Source organism: Rhinolophus ferrumequinum, chromosome X (genome assembly GCF_004115265.2).
Source record: "Rhinolophus ferrumequinum isolate MPI-CBG mRhiFer1 chromosome X, mRhiFer1_v1.p, whole genome shotgun sequence".
Lineage (NCBI taxonomy): Eukaryota > Metazoa > Chordata > Mammalia > Chiroptera > Rhinolophidae > Rhinolophus > Rhinolophus ferrumequinum.
In genome coordinates, this window is record NC_046284.1 from 38,268,597 (window position 1) to 38,289,265 (window position 20,669).

Consider the following 20,669-nt stretch of genomic DNA (forward strand, 5'->3'; position numbering starts at 1 on the left):
CCGAATAGCAAAGGCAATCTTGAGAAATAAGAACAAAGTGGGAGGTATAACAATACCTGACTTCAAATTATACTACAAGGCTACAGTAATCAAAACAGCATGGTACTGGCATAAAAACAGACACATAGATCAATGGAACAGAATAGAGAGTCCAGAAATAAATCCACGCCTATATGGCCATTTAATCTACGACAATGGAAGCAAGAATGTACAATGCAGTAAAGACAGTCTATTCAATAAATGGTGCTGGGAAACCTGGACAGACACATGCAAAAAAATGAAGCTGGACCACCTCCTTACACCATATACAAAAATAAATTCAAAATGGCTAAAAGACTTAAATGTAAGATCTGAAACCATAAAATACCTAGAAGAAAATATAGGAAGAAACTTCTCAGACATTACCCGGAGTAAGATTTTTACTGATATATTCCCTCGCTCGAGGGAACTAAGAGAAAAAATAAACATGTGGGATTATATCAAACTAAAAAGTTTTTTCACAGCAAAGGAAACCATCCATAAAACAAGAAGGGATCCTACTGAATGGGAAAAGATATTTGCCAATGATATATCTGATAAGGGATTAATATCACAAATCTATAAAAAACTCACTCAACTCAACTCCCAAAAAACAAACGACCCAATTAAAAAATGGGCAGAGGACTTGAAGAGACATTTTTCTAAAAAGGACATACAGATGGCAAACAGACATATGAAGAAATGCTCAACTTCACTAACCATCAGAGAAATGCAAATAAAAATGACAATGAGATACCACCTCACCCCAGTCAAAATGGCTATCATCAATAAATCAACAAACAACAAGTGCTGGCGCGGATGTGGAGAAAAGGGAACGCTTGTGCACTGTTGGTGGGATTGCAGATTGGTGCAGCCACTATGGAAAACAGTATGGAGGTATCTCAAAAATCTGAAAATGGACCTACCCTATGATCCAGTAATTCCACTCCTACGTATCTATCCGGAGAAATCCAAAACTTCAATTCAAAAATCTTTATGCAATCCTATGTTTATTGCAGCACTATACCCAATAGCTAAGACATGGAAACAACCGAAATGCCCATCGGTAGGTGACTGGATTAAGAAACTGTGGTACATTTATACAATGGAGTACTACGCAGCCATAAAGAAGAAAGAAATCTTACCATTTGCAACAACATGGATGGACCTAGAGAACATTATATTAAGTGAAATAAGTCAGACAGACAAAGATAAGTACCATATGATCTCACTTATATGCAGATTCTAAAGAAAAGAATAAGTGAATGAACTAATCAGAAACAGTTTTGGAGACAAAGAGGAAAAACTGAGGGTTGCTAGATGGGCGGGGGGGTGCGGGTAAAGGGGAAGGTGAGGGGATTAGAAAGCAATCAGTAACCACAAGATGGCCACGGGGTTTGAAAATTAATCTGGGGAACGTAATTTAGTGGTTACCAGAGGGTAAGGGGGTTGCGGGGTGGGAGATGAGGGTAAGGGGGATCAAATATATGGTGATGGAAGGAGAAGTGACTCTGGGTGGTGAACACACAATGTGATTTATAGATGATGTGATACAGAATTGTACACCTGAAATCTATGTAATTTTAATAACAATTGTCACCCCAATAAATTAAAAAAAAAAGAAATAAGTATGAAATGAACAATTACTATACAGCAGATATATTATCTCACTTCAGCCTCACGACCACCCTACAAATTGACATTATTGTTATCCCTATGAGACTAATGAAGAAACAAAGGCTTGGAGAAGTGAAGTAACTTGGCCAAGGTCAATCACCAAGTTAGTAATTGACAGATCTGGGACACAAACTCAGTCTGTGAGTCCAGAACCCATACATGTCATCTCATGTCATACTACTTCTCTAAAAGAAATGAACATTTTTGTTTCCTGAGAATATTAAGCAATAACAGGTCCAAAGGGAAATCCTATAGAGGTTTCATTTAAAAATCAAAATTCCTAGGGGTGTAAATATCTATTACATTGTTTTGTACCCGTGAAACTAATAAAAAGAAATCAAAATTCCTTAGACTTGCCATAGCTGACCTACTAAAGGAGCAACCAAAAGAAGAGAGTCACTATCAGCTAGGTCTTATGCTGTGCCCTTCAATCCTAGCACGCTAGGGACTAAGTGTAGCCTTGGGTTCTCAATACATTTGATAAGATATGGTAGTTCTTAAGACTCTCTCCTATGCAACATGCAGAAACTAGGTTTCTTTAGTTGACCCTTTTGATAGTCTCTCATGCACAGACACAGGAACCATTTTACATTTTATTCCAAACCAAAGTGATTCTGTTTCTCCTGGCCCTTTTCCCCATAGCATTCTCCACCCTTCCTCGGCAGTCAGCAGGAAGAGAAAAGACCTGAAAAATCAATTTGTGGAACTGAAATAAACACTGTCAGGAGATTTTCCAAAACATGTCATCGAATTCTGGCTATAACATTTTCTTCCTAATGTAGCAACTCTGCTGTCTGCTTCTAAACAGCCACTTGATGGAAAAGTACATAATAAAATGTATTGTCTCGAGGATACACAGCCAAAAGTATTTTAAAGTATTAGTTTGATTCCCCCTCCTACCCTACATCAAAATGTGGCAACAGAAAGACATAAAAAACAAACTTTTTGCCGAAAGCTGCTGTTCATTTACCTTTAAATATTTAATGAGCTCCCCTGGAACTTCTTTTGAGCCTGACTGAATCAGCTGGCAATGATGGAAGAATTTGTGCACATGTAGATCCTGAAAAACAGATGGACACTGCCATATGAAATTTGATTCATTACCTTCAAATGCAGGCTCTCTCCCTCTTCCTCCTCTCGCATCTTGCAAACCTCTTTATCTGGGTATTCTAATGCCCAGACTCGGCAGCTGCAGCTACCAACATGTGTGTCCATGTCCAAGAGACCTCCTGACCATTACACAAAGCAGCAAGACCAGGTAAATTCAGCATGGACCTGCGCACAGCAGGTAGGCCACAATTTATGCCCAACTAGTAAACATTCATTTAATTCCTTTTTTGCCTGGTAGTGTAGTTTGTGAAGTTGGGCTGCTTCTACATTTTAATGAAATGAGCAGGAACAGAGGTCAGAACTGACAACTGAAGAAAGGATAGCAGCAGGGGTTACCAGAACAATAGTCTCAGACATTCAGTGCCCAATTTCCCACAGCACTTCACCGGTAAGTGAGTCCAGAGGTCCTCTATGGTATCTATATACACTGATTTTGTGGACATTACAGACTTTATCAGGAACTGGAATAATGAAATTTGGATTTTGATCTGCTTCCTCTAATTATGACTTGTGTAACCTTGGGTAAATCATCCAACCTGACTGAGCCACAGTTTCTTCATCTATAAAATGGTTCTGTGGGCAGCGGGGAGTGAGGAGGACCTTGGAGGCCACACCAAGGAGCGTGGACTTCATCTTCTCCATCCCTGATTTTTCACACTGGGCTTTAGGCTTCCCACAGATGTTTGATTGTAATTTCATGGGTGCTGAGGCTAAGAGTAGACTGTTAGCAGCTAGCCACCCATGATCCACTGACTTCATATTTCTGTGTTCAACTCTAGTCTAACCAGGAGAAAACCATCAGACAAATTCCAATAAAGGAACATCCTACAAAATACCTACAAGATACTAGTAACTCCTGAAAACTGACAAGGTCATCAAAAACAAGGAAAGTCTGAGAACTTGTCACAGCCAAGAGAAACCTGAGGAGATATGACAGCTAAATGTAATGTGCTATCCTGGATAGGATCCTGGAACAGAAAAAAGGCATAAATAGGTAAAAAGTAAGGAAATCTGAATAAAGTACAGATTTTAGTTAATAATTATGTACCAATATTGGTTCATTAATTGTAACAAATGTGCCAGACTGATGTAAGAGGTTTGTAACAGGGGAAACCGGGTACAGGATATAAGGGAACTCTCTGTACTAGCCTCACAATTTTTTTGTAAATTTAAAACTGGTCAAGAAAAACAAAACTTTAAAAAATGGTGACAAAAGCCTCCACATTCCTTTTAGAGTTTAGTGAGGCTCAAATTAGTTAATGGGAATAAAAGGATTTTATAATTTATGATTATTATTAAGAATGACATTACTACTAATGAGAAAGTCCTTCAGGATGCTTCTCTAAGGCTGTAGGAAATCAAATATAGTCTATTTTAATCAAGAAATATACTCGAGTATTAAAAATGACAAAATTCAGTTGATGCAACTTACTTGAGTGTAGATGGTAGACTCTAAGTGGCTTTTAATCTTCAACAAAGGCTTTGCACCATCTACCCACTTAATATCCACATTAGATTGCTGTGAACAGAAAATACACGTGAATTTCTGTAACATAGCAATGCACAGATAAGCAACATAGCACACCTCTATCATTTCAAACTTTCCCCCCCCCCAGAAATGAATGTGTCAGTTTCACACAGAGGGAATTATTGGAGAAAATAACCTGCCTCTAGAATAAATGTATCCTAGATCATTTTGAATTTCCAATCCTTTGCAGATCAATCAATAAAAATGAATTGCAAAGTAAGTGAATTTTTAAAAATAATGCACAAAATCCAAACCCCAGTTTTTAAAATGATTATTACAATCAAGAGACATGAGGTTACTTTGTCAGACTATTATAAAGGCTTCTAATCACTCATTTTCCATACTTACCTTTATTGTGAACCAGCACCAGTCCTCAGACCACACTTTGAGTCACTATCAACTAGACCAAACTATCAACTAGGCCGAAAGAATTCTACTTTTTCAACATTTCATCATGATTACGTGAACAAATGCAGATAAATATCCTACCCTTCTTAATTCTGCTTCGTTCAGGTTCAAGTAGCCTGGGGGAAGATTGGCTGAAACTGGAAGCTGCTGCTCAAATGTGATGATTCTACCATCCTTCAGCAAAGGTACCCAGGCAAAGCCAACTGCCAAGACAAGAATCAACCATGATAAATGAAACTGCAAATACAATTTGCAGTTTGCAGCTACATGAATGTCTGACTGCTGAGGAGTGGGACACGGTGGTAATGTTTCTGTGGGTCTGCATGCGGGAGTCCTCACTGGCCATCTGAGTACTGGGGAAGGAACAATGACTTTGGGTTGCTTCTTAATCCCAGCCTGGCCACTAACAAATTTTTTACTCTGTTTCCTTGACTACAAAAATGGGTACAACAATACACAGTCTCTCCATCTAATAGAGTTATTGAAAGACCAAAGTGAGATAATGTATGAAAACACTTTAAAACGTGAAAAAAAAAGTGCATCAATATTATTATCTTTACACTTTGGGGGATAACTTTGGGTACACTTATTTTTTAAAGATTCAGCTCTCTCTCATCCATCCTTATTAAAAGTGTAGTCTTACATCTGAGAATACCTCAGACAGCAATCACCAGGGTCCACCATTTCTTATAGCAACCCTAAGGTAAGGGACTATGGAAGACTAGTCACAAGTCAAGGTTGCATTCCATACTTACACAAGGCAGTACTTAGTTGGGCAGTTTACCTGATTACAAAAGGAAGAGGTGTTGTAGGAGAATGCAATAAGGGCACAGTGTTTACAACTTGAATCCACTGAGATTTCCCCCAGTCTCTTAACCGTTCTACCCAAAAGAGCCTCTTAGCTTTATATTAGAAAACTCATCACGTTCTAGCTTAAAAAGCCAGAACCATCTGTGTCAGTATTTCCGTTATAGAGATTACTCTGGGCTTCAAGTGTTTATAACTCAGTTAGAAAAAAAAAAAAAAAAAGCTTGCTCTGGACCAAGTGTTGGCATACGAGAGGGGGTGTTGGCTGGAGAGCACTTTTAAAAGCCATTGCTTTCTGATTCTTTAACATTCTTTGCGTGAGTGTGTATGTCTATGCGTGTGTTATACTGTGAACACAGAAGTCAACACAAATCTGGTTAGAATGTTTTCATTCGCATGTTTAATTTGGCAAATGCTTCAATTATTAAAAGAAGATAATATGTTGCTTTCTCTAAGTAAACCAAATGGTTTTCTCAGACTCTGAAACACGCCTGAAAGGCATGTCTACTAGTACAACTTCAGAAATGCTTTACCCAGAGCTCTTTTATAAAAGGCACAGGAAAGTAACATGAGCAAAAGAACCATTCAAAAAGACTCTGTCAAAGTCGTTAAACTGAAAATTAGACAAATGACAAAAGGTTTCCAGCCCAGAAAATAGGAAAATATATTTCTCATTTTGGGCAACATTTTTTTTCCTCATAGAAATTTTTATTGAGATATAATTCAGACACCATACAATTCATTTATTCAAAATATACAATGGTTTTTACTAAATTCAAAGTTGTGCATCCATTGCCACTACCTAATTCCAGAACTTTTTCATCACCCCAAAAGAGACTCCATACCCCTTAAAAGTCACTCCCTATGTCCCTCTTCCCCCAGTTCTTGGCAACCACTAACCTACTTTCTGTCTCTATGGAATTGCTCAGGCAACATTCTTGCACTGTGAATTCATCACAGCATGGCCAATTGTGTCTCTCTCAGTCAAAACTCATACAGAGCACCTGGAAGCTGTAAAGGTACAATGTTAAACACATTCCATCTGACTCAAACGTGTGAAGCCACTTAAAGGATGGACAGTTAAAAATGATAAGTGGCACATAGAATAACTGTCTCATGCTCCACTGAGCATCTTGCCTGCTTCTGTCTACAATTTGGATAAGGAAATAGTATAATAAGTTGTCTTTTCAGAGGTAGACGTCATGGGTTTTCATTACTCTGCCAGATTTCTTCTCAACCCTCAAGGTCCCTGCCCTGATCACACTGCAGTTTCTATGGGGATACAGAACAGGACTACACTATCCACAAAGGGAACTTACTAATATTCCGTCCTTTCGCCTGCCAGGCATCACTCAGATGTCTCACTAGCACCTCAAACTCAACATCTGTCTAAAACCTACCATTCCCACCCAAAATTCTGTTATTTGGCAACACAGTTGACCCTTGAACAATGTAGGGATTAGGGACATCGATGGCCCATGCAGTTGAAAATCTGCGAATAAGTTAAATTGGTCCTCTGCATACACGGATTTCCAACAACCAGTTGACCTTTGAACAACACAGGTTTGAAGTGAGTGGGTCAACTGATAAAAATCCAGTGTAAGTGGACCCGTGCAGTTCAAATCCATGTTATTCAAGGGTCAACTGTACCTTCTTCCCACTTTTGAAACTTCAGTGCTAACTCTGAATCATCTCTCTAGTAGCCAATCATTTGCAAGGTCCAATATATTCTTATTCTGCAATTCTCGTATTCTCCATTCCCCTGCTACTGCCATAGTGCACCCCCTTTCTTTCCTGGTCTTTTGAAATACGGGTGTTTCTTCCTTCCTGCTCTAGCTTACCTCACCCATAATATTGCTGCCCGATTGGATTTCATACAAAATAGCCCTTACTGGTATTTATAATCCTTCAATACTTCCATATTGGTGACAGAATAAAATCAAATCCACAGCCTGGCATTCAGGGCTTTCCACGATCTGACGCCTCCTTTCCAAACTGGCATCCTACGATTCCCCTCCCAGCACCTTGTGCTTCGGTCATATTGAACCACTTGTGGTTCCCTGTCCCTACCCCTCAATACTCAAAGCCTCACTCAAAACATCATCTCCTCCTGGAAGACTTTCCTGATTCCCAGCCACTTGTCCCTCCACCGGCTGAAGTAATAACTTGCTCTTCTCTGAGATCACATAGCACCACTTTTGGGGTAACTACTACTTTGTATCATGTATCATAGTTGTCTACACAGGATTTATGCCCCCTACCAGATCATATGCTCGCTGAAGATGAGATTATGTTTGACTCTCTGCTGTATTCTCCACAGTACAAAATCTTGCTCACAATATGCAAAATGAATGAATTTAAAATTTAGCCAGTCTAGTTTGGATACGAATCTCAGGGCATGCTGACCTTTATACAGTGGGTGTGACACAGGCCATGTTTATAGGGACTTTTATGTTCTTCAAGGATGTTTCTCATTGATTTATCTAAAGCCTTGCAGAATAGGATCAGGACTGGGACTTACTCAAATTCATTAAATCTGTTCTATTAGAACCAGGCATCCCCCAATCTCCCTCAGGCTCAAAAATGCCCCTAGCTCTGGGCTCACTTCCCTCTTCCTTAGTGAGCAGGAAACTTCTGGTTGCTGGGCTATTCTTCATAAAAGAAATAATACAAATACTATATCACAGTATCTATGTCTCTCTGAGAAGGGCAATATTACTTATGTTGCTTATGGTGGTCCAAGAACATTGGCAAGCATTTGGACATTTGGTTGAAATGATGATAAAATGAACATATAATTCATCTTTTACTAATGAACTTTTTAACTCAGAAATGAACTTTATGGTGAGGGGGAGTAGTAAGTGGTCTGTAGCTTGATAAAAAGAGTTTATATCCTAGACAATTCCATCTCAAATAGCTGGAGAGAGAGAGACACTGAAAGCACACACGTACCTGGAGTTTCAACTGTGTCCTGCTTTTTGGTTGTTCCCTTTGTGTTAATTTCACAACTTACATGATAAAAAGTGAAAAGCAAATGATGTTTCTGATGCAGATGAATGGGAAGTTCAATTTTAATCTGAAATGACAGCAAAATTACACATAGAATTTTGTTTTAATGGTCAAGATGGACTGTCAGTCCTTTAGTTCAGTTTCATCATACTTTTCCAATGACATACTTTTCTAAATGACAGGCCAAGTGGTCAAATAGATATAATTTAAATGTTTTCCAAATGTTTTCCTGGTCAGTTTCAGTTTGACAATATTCTCCTGGGTTGTAAGAGCCAACTGATTACTTTTGTGGGAAAGTTCAGTGGATTCTCCTGGCTTCAACTTTGCTTCAGGATTTTCTAAAACACTGGATCAAAACTACATACTCACAGCCCCAGGATGCTATGTAACTCATTCTGAATTAGTGAATGCAATCTGTCTAAAATGGACACTGAATTTGAAAGGCTACTTTTTTCTAAATTGTTGCCCTCCTTTGCATGAAAAAAAAAGCTTTGCAAATAAATGTGCAAAAAGTCACTATGGTATTATGGTATCCACAAATTACAGTTCACACAGATGTCTTCAGAACAAAACCACAACTTTAACCTTGAATAAAGACATAAAAATTGTCACTGTTGACACATGAATTTAATCCTAAAAATTAATACTTTAATAAAGCATCTCAAGTAATTTTCCAATCAGAACTTAACAGAACGTTTGCAATGCCTTTTAGAAGTATGTGAGGGACAAAATACAGATTTAGTGCACATGCATGTACGTGTACAGGAACACACACACACACACACACTTACTCTCCTGGTCAATATATAGTGAATGATTGAAAAGCCTGTTTATTTCTGACATCCTAAAGATAATATGGATTACTTACTACAGGATCAAGTTTTCTGTAGTGACTGGCATTGGTTATATATAGGGACACGTTGAACAGCTTTGGTGAGGGACATCTGGCCTAATCACCATTCACTCAAGGCATTGCTCTGGTGTGATAACTAATTTCTGTTGTAGGTATATTTCACCACAGAACATGCCTAGTCACAGCATCCAAACCACCTGGGTATCTAATGCTCTGCTGTACGTAAGTACAGCCATACTCCCTCCCTGGATGGCAAAAACACAAGGCCACTATCCTCTCCTCCCTGTCTCCCATGAAACTAGGGGCATTGGATTAAGAAAGAGATAAGCAAGGTCTAAGACTGGGGTAGAAGGCCTCCACATGACAGCAGGCGGACCTGGGGACATCGTTAACAGCAGGGGTGATGGTATCAGATCAAGCCAGGAATGAAGACATGAGGCCCGAGAAGCAGAAACAGCAGAGCTTGTGGCCTTGGATGCACATCCAGGTGCCATGAAACATGGGAATCAAAAGCAGTGTGCAGATTTGGATAAAACAGGTACATACAGACTAGAGGAGGCTATGACAGACACTAAGAGAGATACCAGGAAGTACACAGAGACACAGACTCAGAGAAGCAGGAAGAAGGAAAGAGAGGGAAATACAGGGTCTGAGGAAGGGAGCACAGAGACTGGGAGACCATGCTACTCAACACTGCACAGAAGCATTTAGTGCAGCCAGTGGAATTCTGGTGTCTCAGCTGTGCTGCTGTCTCTCGAAAAGCATTTCACTTAGAGAGGCTGCACCCTCCCACACAGAACTGCAGGAGGAAAGAGCTACAAGAGACTTCAGAAAACTTCTTCCGAATTTCTTATTTTAAAGCTGAGGAAATGGAGACTCAGAAAGGGGAAGTGACTTGATCAAAGTCACAGAGCCAGTTGTTGTCAAAGCTAAGGCTTCAATCCCAGTCCCAGTCTGATTGTTTCCTGCATTGTTACCTCACCCCAGAGCCCTTCCATTTGTAGGCAAATCTTCCACAGTCATCAAAGGGCACCAAGCCAGCAGTGGCCTTTGTTTTGATGTGACAGTTTCTATTTTCAAGGCATAAAACATTCAGGGATTGAAAGTGCAGATAAAATGAAGGAGATGACTCCAAAAGAAAAAGAATAACCACCGTGTTTTATACACGTCAGAATAATGTATTTTTACCTCATCATAGAACTCTGGATTCTGATTGTGATGTGAAACAACAGCGTATGCATTTGCAGTAAAAACAGACCCTGCAGGTTTTCCATAAACACACTGCAAAAGAAGGAAACAGAGTCACCACTCTCAGTGCAAGTCTTCAAACGTGATGCTATGGAACCATATATAATTACAGGCATCTGTGAGCACAAGGCCATGGCCAAGCCCACCTGGCTCTCCCCATGAGCTTATAAATTCCAAGTCATTTACAGTCACTCGACCTCACCCCAGACATCACCTAACTTGGCTGCATAGATGCTTCTGAATTTCTAGCCATCCAAGAAATGCAATTCCAAACTAGCTGACAGTGAGAAGTCGAACACAGCTTATCATTTGGAAGGGAAACACTCTCAAACCTGGCCTGGAAAGCTTACTTTTCTCATGCTATTTACGTTTCTTAGTATAAGAAGCTCTCATTCAGCTAGTCAGCAACATTTGCTGAAAGCTTGTTGTGCAGTGGGAAAGGTGAGGAGTTTAAAAAGCAACAACAACAACAAAAAAAAAAAACCACAACAACAAAACCCCCACCCAAAAAACCAGCAGATACATTCCTAGCCTAAAGGAATTAAAAATTAAGCTACAGACAATTTACTGTTCTCTCACTTTATAAGCTACATTTTAAAAGTCACTGGCTTTCTGTAATACCAATAAAAATAAATGTAAGGCTTTCTATGGTTCCATGGAAAGATCCAATTTCATTTCTAGTATGAGTTTTTCACTTCCATAGGCCTAATAAGCTCAAGGATGAATATGGAGTTGGCATGCCAAGGTACTAATTGCCTCACTCTGTGAGTTCAGAGCCAGCCTCCAGACCAGCTAAGAAACGAAATTAAGACTCCATGTGAGTACAGAGTCAGCTCTTTTTAAATATGGTTACAAAGGCAATTTGCAGAAACTGCTGAGAGGTAACCTAAGACTCTTTAAGTATACAAAAGGATACTGCATAGGGAAAAATGAGCCGTTATTCTCATCTCCAGTGAAGGGAGAATCAGAGAAAACAAACTTAATTTGAGCAAGCTAATCCTTAATTTAACTTAGGTTTCTCTGTGAAAAAAAAATAAAAATCTCTTTTAAATGGTAGGGGCTATTAAACATTCAACAATTTAGTCAGGGGCATTCCAGCCTCTTTACCTAGGCTGTTTGAGTGAAAGACTAGCCATCCATCGGTGTGATTGAGGCTCAAGCTAGAGAAGTGGCAAGCCAGATGAACACTCTGTGATGACTAAATGTTCCGATTTCTCTTTCAGGCCTATGATCAATGGGCTAAAGAGCAAAAAGTAAAAAGCAGCTATAAAAAGTGAGAATGTAAAAGCACTGTGAAGTCACAGGTATTTAAGGATTGCTCTATAATACTAAGATGCTGCTTTTCACATATCACTAATCCAAGTCTGGAAGCACCATTTGGCCAGTCAGAGAGTACAAGTCATATCTCAGATCAAAGCAATCACGCTGTGCTTCTGTCAGCTCAAAGCCCATTCAGGTTTCAAAAAGAAGGGAGTTTATACTCCCCTGATGGTACCATTATAAATTGTCAGGTCATAGGAGAAAATGACCTTGTGCTTGGGAATCCGTGAATGCAAAACCAAAGTGGAGCAAAGGCAAAAATCTGGTATATGAAGCTTATCCATTTTTAAAGCTCCTCCCTCATTTTGTTATTTCTTAATATTTAACTGATCCTTAGAGTTAATGTGTGAGAATAGAGAAGGCAATGTTACATTTGTCACTTTAGTACATTTTCTTTTGGACGTTTAACCAAATTAAACTTAGCATATGAAACTACCAAGTACCAGAATCTCTAGCTCTACTAAAAATGCTTATCAGTGTCATAAACAAACCTTTAGAGCTCTAGCATCACTTTCATCTGAATCTCGGAATTCCACACAGACCGCGATGTTCCTCGCCTAAAATGATTAATCATTCAAAATGAGTCACAGAATGAGAAGATTATAAATAACATTAAATAACATTTTATACCCCCAAATGTACAGTTTACATTGTTTACCTTGGCAAATGTTTTCTGGCTATCGTATTTTAACTGCAACGGATACACATACAGATGGTTTTTGTAAATAGTAAATGGATAACAATATTTTGTCATTTCTGGAACAAACTCTTCAACCTCCACAGTAATATTTTGACAATTCTTTTCGAAAGGCTTCAGGGGCACGTATGAAGAAGTAATACAATCTATAGCCAAAAAAACAACAACAAAAAAAACAGAAAACAGACAAAGATAATAAATTTAACAACCATTAACACATTCTACATTTATAAAAATATACATTTATTGTGTTCTCAAAGAGTGATTTAAAAAACATAATTCTTAGTGATTGACAAAAAGTCACACAACCCCTTTAAGAACCCAAAAGGACAAGTAGGGTAAACAGATGCCAGTTTCAGTGGAACCCCTCAAAACAAGACATGGATTGCTATTTCATTCTCAGTGAAGATTACAGTGACTTGCCAAATATAACACATCATAATTTTGACAATTTAAACTCTGCAAAGAAATCCATTACATTTTTTTCTCCTATGCCTGCAATTTCGCTTTCACTGCAAATTTTTATTGGTATCAGGGAAGTAACAGGAAATTTATGCCTCCAATTAGCTCAGGTCTAGCCACTTTTAAAGAATTAACTTGGTACACGTGCAAATTTTCACCTAAGAAATAATCGAAGCCTTTTGAAACTACAGATCTGATGATGTGTTACCAACAATAACTTCATGGGAGAAGTGTCTGTTCAGGTCCTCTGCCCATTTTTTAATTGGATTCTTTATTTTTTTTATTGTTGAGTTGTACAAGTTCTTCATATATTCTGGATATTAGCCCCTTTTCAGAGGTTTGTTTGCAAATATCTTCTCCCATTCGGTTGGCTGACTCTTTATTTTGTTGATGGTTTCTTTGGCTGTACAGAAGCTTTTTTAGTTTGATATAGTCCCATTCGTTTATTTTTGCTTTTACTTCCCTTGACTTTGAGGTCAAATTCATAAAATCCTCTCTGAACCCAAGGTCCATAAGTTTAGTATCTATGTTTTCTTCCATGCAGTTTATTGCTTCAGGTCTTATGTTTAGGTCTTTGATCCATTCTGAATTAATTTTGGTACACGGTCAAAGATAGCAGTCTAGATTCATTCTTTTGCACATGGCTTTCCAGTTTTCCCAGCACCATTTATTGAAGAGGCTGTCTTTTCTCCACTGTATGTTTTTGGCTTCTTTGTCAAAAATTATCTGTCCATATGTATGTGGGTTTATTTCTGGGTTTTCAATTCCATTCCATTGGTCTCTGTGTGTTTTTCTGCCAATCCAATGCTGTTTTGATTACTGTTGCTTTGTAGTATAAACTGAAGTCAGGGAGCGTGATACCCCCAGCCTTGTTCTTTTTTCTTAGGATTGCTTTGGCTCTTTGGAGTCTTTTGTGATTCCATACAAATCTGGCAGAGGACCTGAATAGACACTTCTCCCAAAAAGACATACAAATGGCCAACAGATATATAAAAAAATGCTCAACTTCACTAGCTATTAGGGAAATGCAAATCAAAACCACAATGGGATACCACCTCACACCTGTTAAAATGACTATTATCAACAAAACAAGTGATAACAAGTGTTGGAGAGGCTGTAGAGAAAAAGGAACCCTCATACATTGCTCGTGGGAATGTGAACTGGTCCAGTCACTATGGAAAACAGTATCGAGGTTCCTCAAAAAATAAAGAATAGAATTACCATATGACCCAGCAATCCATCTTCTAGGTATCTACCCCAAAAATCTGAGAACATTTTTCTGTAAAGATGTATGTACCCCGATGTTCACTGCAGCATTCACAGTGACCAAGACATGGAAACAACCAAAGTATCCTTAGATAGATGAATGGATAAAGAAGTTGTGGTATATATACACAATGAACTACTACTCTGCCATAAGAAAAGATGAAATACTGCCATTTGCGACAACATGGATGGATCTTGAGATTACCATGCTAACCAAAATAAGTCAGACAGAAAAAGTAAAGAACCATATGCCTTAAGGCAACAGCAATCTTGAGAAATAAGAACAAAGTGGGAAGTATCACACTACCTGACATCAAATCATACTACAAGGCCATAGTAATCAAAACAGAATGGTCTTGGCATAAAAACAGACACATAAATCAATGGAACAGAACAGAGAGCCCAGAAATAAATCCATGCCTATATGGTCATTTAATCTATGACAATGGAAGCAAGAATCTACATTGGGGTAAGACAGTCTATTCAATAAATGATGCTGGGAAACTGGACGGACACATGCAAAAAAATGAAGCTGGACCACCTCCTTACACCATATACAAGAATAAATTCAAAATGGATTAAAGAGTTAAATGTAAGACCCAAAACCACACAACTCCTACACGAAAACATAGAAAGTAACTTTGCAGACATTACCCTTAGTAATATTTTTACTGATGTATCTCCTTAGACAAGGGAAGCAAAAGAAAAAACAATTATGTGGAATCACATCAAACTAAAAAGTTTTCCCACAGCAAAGGAAACCATCAATAAAACAAAGGCGTTTTCACTTATATGTGGTTTTACATCAAACTAAAACGTTTTTTCACAGCAAAGGGAACCATCAATAAAACAAAAAGGCATCCTACTGAATGGGTGAAGATATTTGCCAATGATACATCTGATAAGGTGTTACCATCCAAAATTTATTTAAAAACTCATACAATTCAACACCATAAAAACAAACAACCCAATTAAAAAATGGGCACAGGACCTGAAGAGACATTTCTTTAAAGAGGACACACAGATGGCCAACAGACATATGAAAAACTTCTCAACATCACTAATCATCAGAGAAATGCAAATAAAAACCACAATGAGATACTACCTCACCCCAGTCAAAATGGCTATCATCAATAAATCAACAAACAACAAGTGCTGGCGCGGATGTGGAGAAAAGGGAACGCTTGTGCACTGTTAGTGGGATTGCAGATTGGTGCAGCCGCTATGGAAAACAGTATGGAGGTACGTCAAAAAATTGAAAATGGAACTACCTTATGATCCAGCAATTCCACTCCTGGGTATCTATCCAAAGAAATCCAAAACACTAATTCAAAAAAATATATGGACCCCTATGTTTATTGCAGCACTATTCACAATAGACAAGACATGGAAACAACCAAAATGCCCATCGGTAGACGACTGGATTAAGAAACTGTGATACATTTATACAAAGGAGTATTACTCAGCCATAAAGAAGAATGAATTCTTACCATTTGCAACAACATGGATGGACCTGGAGAATATTATGTTAAGTGAAATAAGTCAGACAGAGAAAGACAAATACCATATGATCTCACTTATATGTGGAATTTACAAAACAGAAACAGACTCAGAGATATGGGGGGGGAAGTGAGGATTTCTAGATGGAGGGGAGTTGGGGAGAAGGTAAATAGATTAGAAAGTACAAATTAGTAGTCACAATATTGCCACGAGGATATGAAATACAGTTTGGGGAATATGATCAATACTGTTGTAAAGATTATGTAGGGTCTCAGATGGACACTGGACTTATTAGGGAGAACACTTCATAGACTGGGTAGATGCCTGACCATTGCACTATACACCTGAAACTGAAGTTGAATAATATTCAATGCCAACTATAATTTTATATATATATATATATATATATATATATATATAGTCACAGGATGTGGAGTACAACATAGGGAATAGAGTCAATGGCATTTTAACAGCTATATTTGATGTCAGGGGGTAGTAGATTCGGGAAGGGTGGTTATCACTTTGTGATGGCTATAAATGTCCAACTATTACATTGTTTTGTACACCTGAAACTACACACACACACACACACACACACACCCCTGAAAGCAACAAAGGTATAAGACAAACAAAAAAATAAGAACTCATGGACACAGACAACAGTTTAGTGGTTTCCAGAGGGTAAGGTGGGGTGATAGAACAGGAAAAAGAGGGTCAAATATACGGTGATGGTAGGAGAACTGACTCTGAGTGGTGAACACATAATGCAATATATAGATGATGTATTACAGAATTGTACACTTGAAACCTATGTAGTTTTACTAACCAATGTCACCCCAATAAATTTAATTAATAAAAAAGAATAATTTCAATACTTCCAAGCATGAAAAACAAAGCCTTTGAGAAGTGTAGCAGTATATGTTATTGAAGTAGCCACTGTAGTAAAGGTTATTCATATACTTAAGGGGCTCTAAGACTGCTTGTCCTTGTTGCAGAGCCATAATGATGGAGAAGGAAGACTCAGGGAGAGTCAGACCTGAGGACACAATATTTTTTGTTGGGTTTGGTTTTCTCTGATTATTATAGTGATACTTACAATAAAATATCTGAAGCAAAGGTACACAGACACAAGTGATGATTCCATTACCAAGAGATAACTACTGTTAATATTTTGGTATATTTTCTTCTGGTCCTTTTACTATGTATGTTTTATATAAAAATACAAAAATCCTACTATATGTATCAAACTTTATCCTTGTTTTTTTAGTTATTTTCAGGTGTACAAAACAATGTGTTAGACATTTACACCCCTCACAAAGTGATAACCCCCCTCCCCCAATCTGTTGCCCCTCTGACATCGTATATAGCTGTTACAGTTCCAATGACTCTATTCTTTATGCTGTACTCCACATCCTGTGAATGAATATATATGTATATATATACATATATATACGTGTGTGTGTGTGTGTGTATAAAATTATAGTTGACATTCATTATTATTCGGCTTCAGCTTCAGGTGTACACTGCAGTGGTCAGGCACCTACACCGTCCATGATGTGGTCTCCCTAATAAGACAAGTGTCCATCAGATTATCCTCGTTTTGTTGGCATTTTATGTGTTATTCCACAAACTCTTTATAAACATCATTTTTCATGGCTGCATAAAGTTTCATGGCATTATTGTACCATAACTGCTTTAACCACTCTGACAGCATTGGACTCTGGTTGTTTCCAATTTGTCCCAATATAAACAATGCTGCAAAGAACATCTTTATGCATGATCTGTCTATTTCAAATTATTTCTTTAGGAAAAAATAATCCATTGTACTCAAATGTTTTAAAACAGAAATTGCTATTCTCCTGCTTACAATCCTTTAGTGACTTCTCATTGCACTTGGAATAAAATCCAATCTTGTACAGTTACCATGGTCTATACAATTCCCTGCATGATGTGACCCTTTCTATTTCTCCTACTTTAACCTCTATCCCCATTGTTCCCATCACCTGCCACATGAGAGCCATACTGGCTCCCTTTCTGTTCATAAAAACCAAGCTTTCTCCCACCTCAAGATCTTTATATATGCAACACCCTCAGTGGGGACTGTATAGTCCCAACCACTGTGTGCTGTTTGGCTGACCTTTTTAAAGTAGCCCACCCCAATCACAAACTGAAATTAGTCACTTATTTGTTTTCTTGTTTATTGTTTGTCAGATCTTCTTGACTTTAATCTCCATAAAGCTCCTAGTATATTCAATAAATGTTTACTCAAAGTACTTATTCAGCGAATAAATGGATAAATAGAATTCCTAATTGTACTACTCATGATAGGTGATGGTGCCTGGCCAAAACGTAGCCAGAATTACACAGCTTCACTTTAAAACTTTTTCGTAAATTTGATAGATGAGCAAAATCATGTTGCTGTTTTAACTTGCATTAGTAGCACTATTAGTAAGATTGAACATTTTTCAAATATTTATTAGCCACTTCATTGTATTTCCTGCAAAGTGTCTTTTGTGTCTTCTTCTCATTTTTCTCCTAGGATCTTAGATTCTTATCTGCAGACAAGAAAGAACTTCTCCTTTTTGACTGCTTAATTGTTGAAACCTATCCAAGCGAAAAGGTAGCAGAAAGTAACCTGGGGAACACTCACAACATCATATATATGAAACAGCATCTGATAAAATAAACTTCCTGTAACTATTCACCATGTGTACTGGGTTGAATTAGTGCCCCCCCAAAATTCATGTCCACCAGAACCTCAGAATGTGACCTTATTTGGAAATAGGGTCTTTGCTGATGTAACTAGTTAAGATGAGGTCATACTGGATTGGGAGGACCTAAATCTAATGACTGGTGCTCTTTGAAAAGGGAAGATGGCATGTGATGATAAAGGCATAGACTGGAGAGATGCAGCTACAAGCCAAGAGCTGCCAAGGACTGCCGGGAGCTAGGAGAAGCTAGGAAGAGGCAAGGAAGCATTTTTCCTTAGAGGATTCAGAGGGAGCATAGCCCTGGTGACACTTAGATTTTGATTCTAGCCTCCAGAAGTATGAGAAAATAAACTTCTGTCATCTTAAGCCACCCATTTTGTAACATTTTCCTACAGCAGCTCTAGGAAACTAATGCATCACGTAAACCTCAAGAAAAATATTGAAAAGAAAAACATCTGAGATTCAAACATAGCTTTTGAGGTTTGTTTGCAGTAAGAGAGTTCTTACTTGACAAATCCACAGGACCACATTCTCTCTAGGAAACTAATACACCACGTAAACCTCAAGAAAAACATTGAAAAGATAAAAACCTGAGATTCAAACATAGCCCTTAAGGTTTATTTGCAGTAAGTGAGTTCTTACTTGACAAATCCACAGGAACACATTCTACTGTGATGTTTAGCTGCCCGGGAATAATCTGCAATTTGGTCTTCTCTGGCCTAGGTGTAAAATAAGAATATTTTATACTTAAAAATTGTGATAACTAAATACAATGTTTACCCTGCAGGCAAACTTAAAATCTTAAGCATTCAGTTTCTCCCATATAGGACTCACGTTCATCATTTTAAGAAATTATAATTCATTTATGATATTGCTTTCCTTCAGTAACTCCACATACTTACTTCTTGTATTCTGAGAGCAACTTGAGAACGTCTTCATTTGAAAGCTTGCTACTGTCTTGTTTATACAAAGGAGAAAATCTCCCATCCAGATCCAGAGAGCCTTGAATATCTTTGAAAATGGGTCTAAAACAGCAACAGAAGGGGTTTTTAAAAAAATGATATCAGATTGATAAATACCAATAAAATTAGTGCTAGTGGGAGTGTAAAATGGTGAGACTACTTCAGAAAATAGTTTGGCAGTTTCTCAGGAAGTTAAGCATACACCTACCCTATGATCCTATAATTCCACCCCTAAGCATATTTCCACATGGTACATAAATGTTGATAGCAGATTTGTTATAGCCCCAAACTGGAAACAACACAGATATCCATCAACCAGTGAATGGATAAACAAACCATGGTATATTCATACAATGGAATACTACTCAAAATGAACAACTGATACATACAACAATATGGATGAATCTCAAAAACAGACTGACCAGAAGAAACTAAATGCAACGGTACGTACTACATGATTCTACTTATTATGAAGGTCTAGAATAGATCACAGTCATCTACAGTGATAACAATAGATGGAGTGGAGATGGGATGGCTGACTTGGACAGGAACGTGTAGAAACTTTCTGGAGTGATTGATGTGTTCTCTATCTTGGTTGGGGTGGTAGTTATATGACTATGGACATTTGGAAAAATTCATCAAATTGGACATACAAAATGTGTACATTTTCATGAAAGGTAAAGTACATCTCAAAGTTGATAAAACTGAAATTAGATCTTTAAGATCAATTTATACAGAGTTTATAATATATATGTAGAGTTTCCAATATGAATCTGAATTATCCCTCATCCTCCCCTTCTCCCATTTGTAAGCAGCTATTTTACTGCAAAAATGGGAAGTAATGTGCAAGTATCCAACACAGTGGAAGCAGCTCTAGCCAGAAACATAATTCCCCTGGCAGAGCCTCTAAAGATGTAGTTATAGGCATCAAGCACTATCCCTACTTCTAAGCATACCTCCTTTATTTTCAGTAAACAGGGGGTTATCATATACCTTTTAAATACCCCATCCAAGCCTCTAGAGTGAGTTCCTGCCACTGCTGAAAACCAAAATAATTCAGGAAGGGAAAAAGAAGCAGTATAATTCCTCATCA

The 20,669-nt window shown here is 38.0% G+C and overlaps 1 protein-coding gene across 1 annotated transcript in view; it reads right to left on the reverse strand.

Moving 5' to 3' along the window:
* Window positions 1-20,669, reverse strand: part of DOCK11 (dedicator of cytokinesis 11) — a 212,920-nt gene that overhangs the window by 112,022 nt on the left and 80,229 nt on the right. Inside the window, 9 exon segments of the mRNA XM_033112064.1 lie at window positions 2,666-2,755; window positions 4,238-4,324; window positions 4,823-4,944; window positions 8,501-8,624; window positions 10,599-10,691; window positions 12,470-12,535; window positions 12,637-12,821; window positions 19,257-19,333; window positions 19,517-19,639. Of these exon segments, the coding sequence (XP_032967955.1) occupies window positions 2,666-2,755; window positions 4,238-4,324; window positions 4,823-4,944; window positions 8,501-8,624; window positions 10,599-10,691; window positions 12,470-12,535; window positions 12,637-12,821; window positions 19,257-19,333; window positions 19,517-19,639 (967 nt within the window).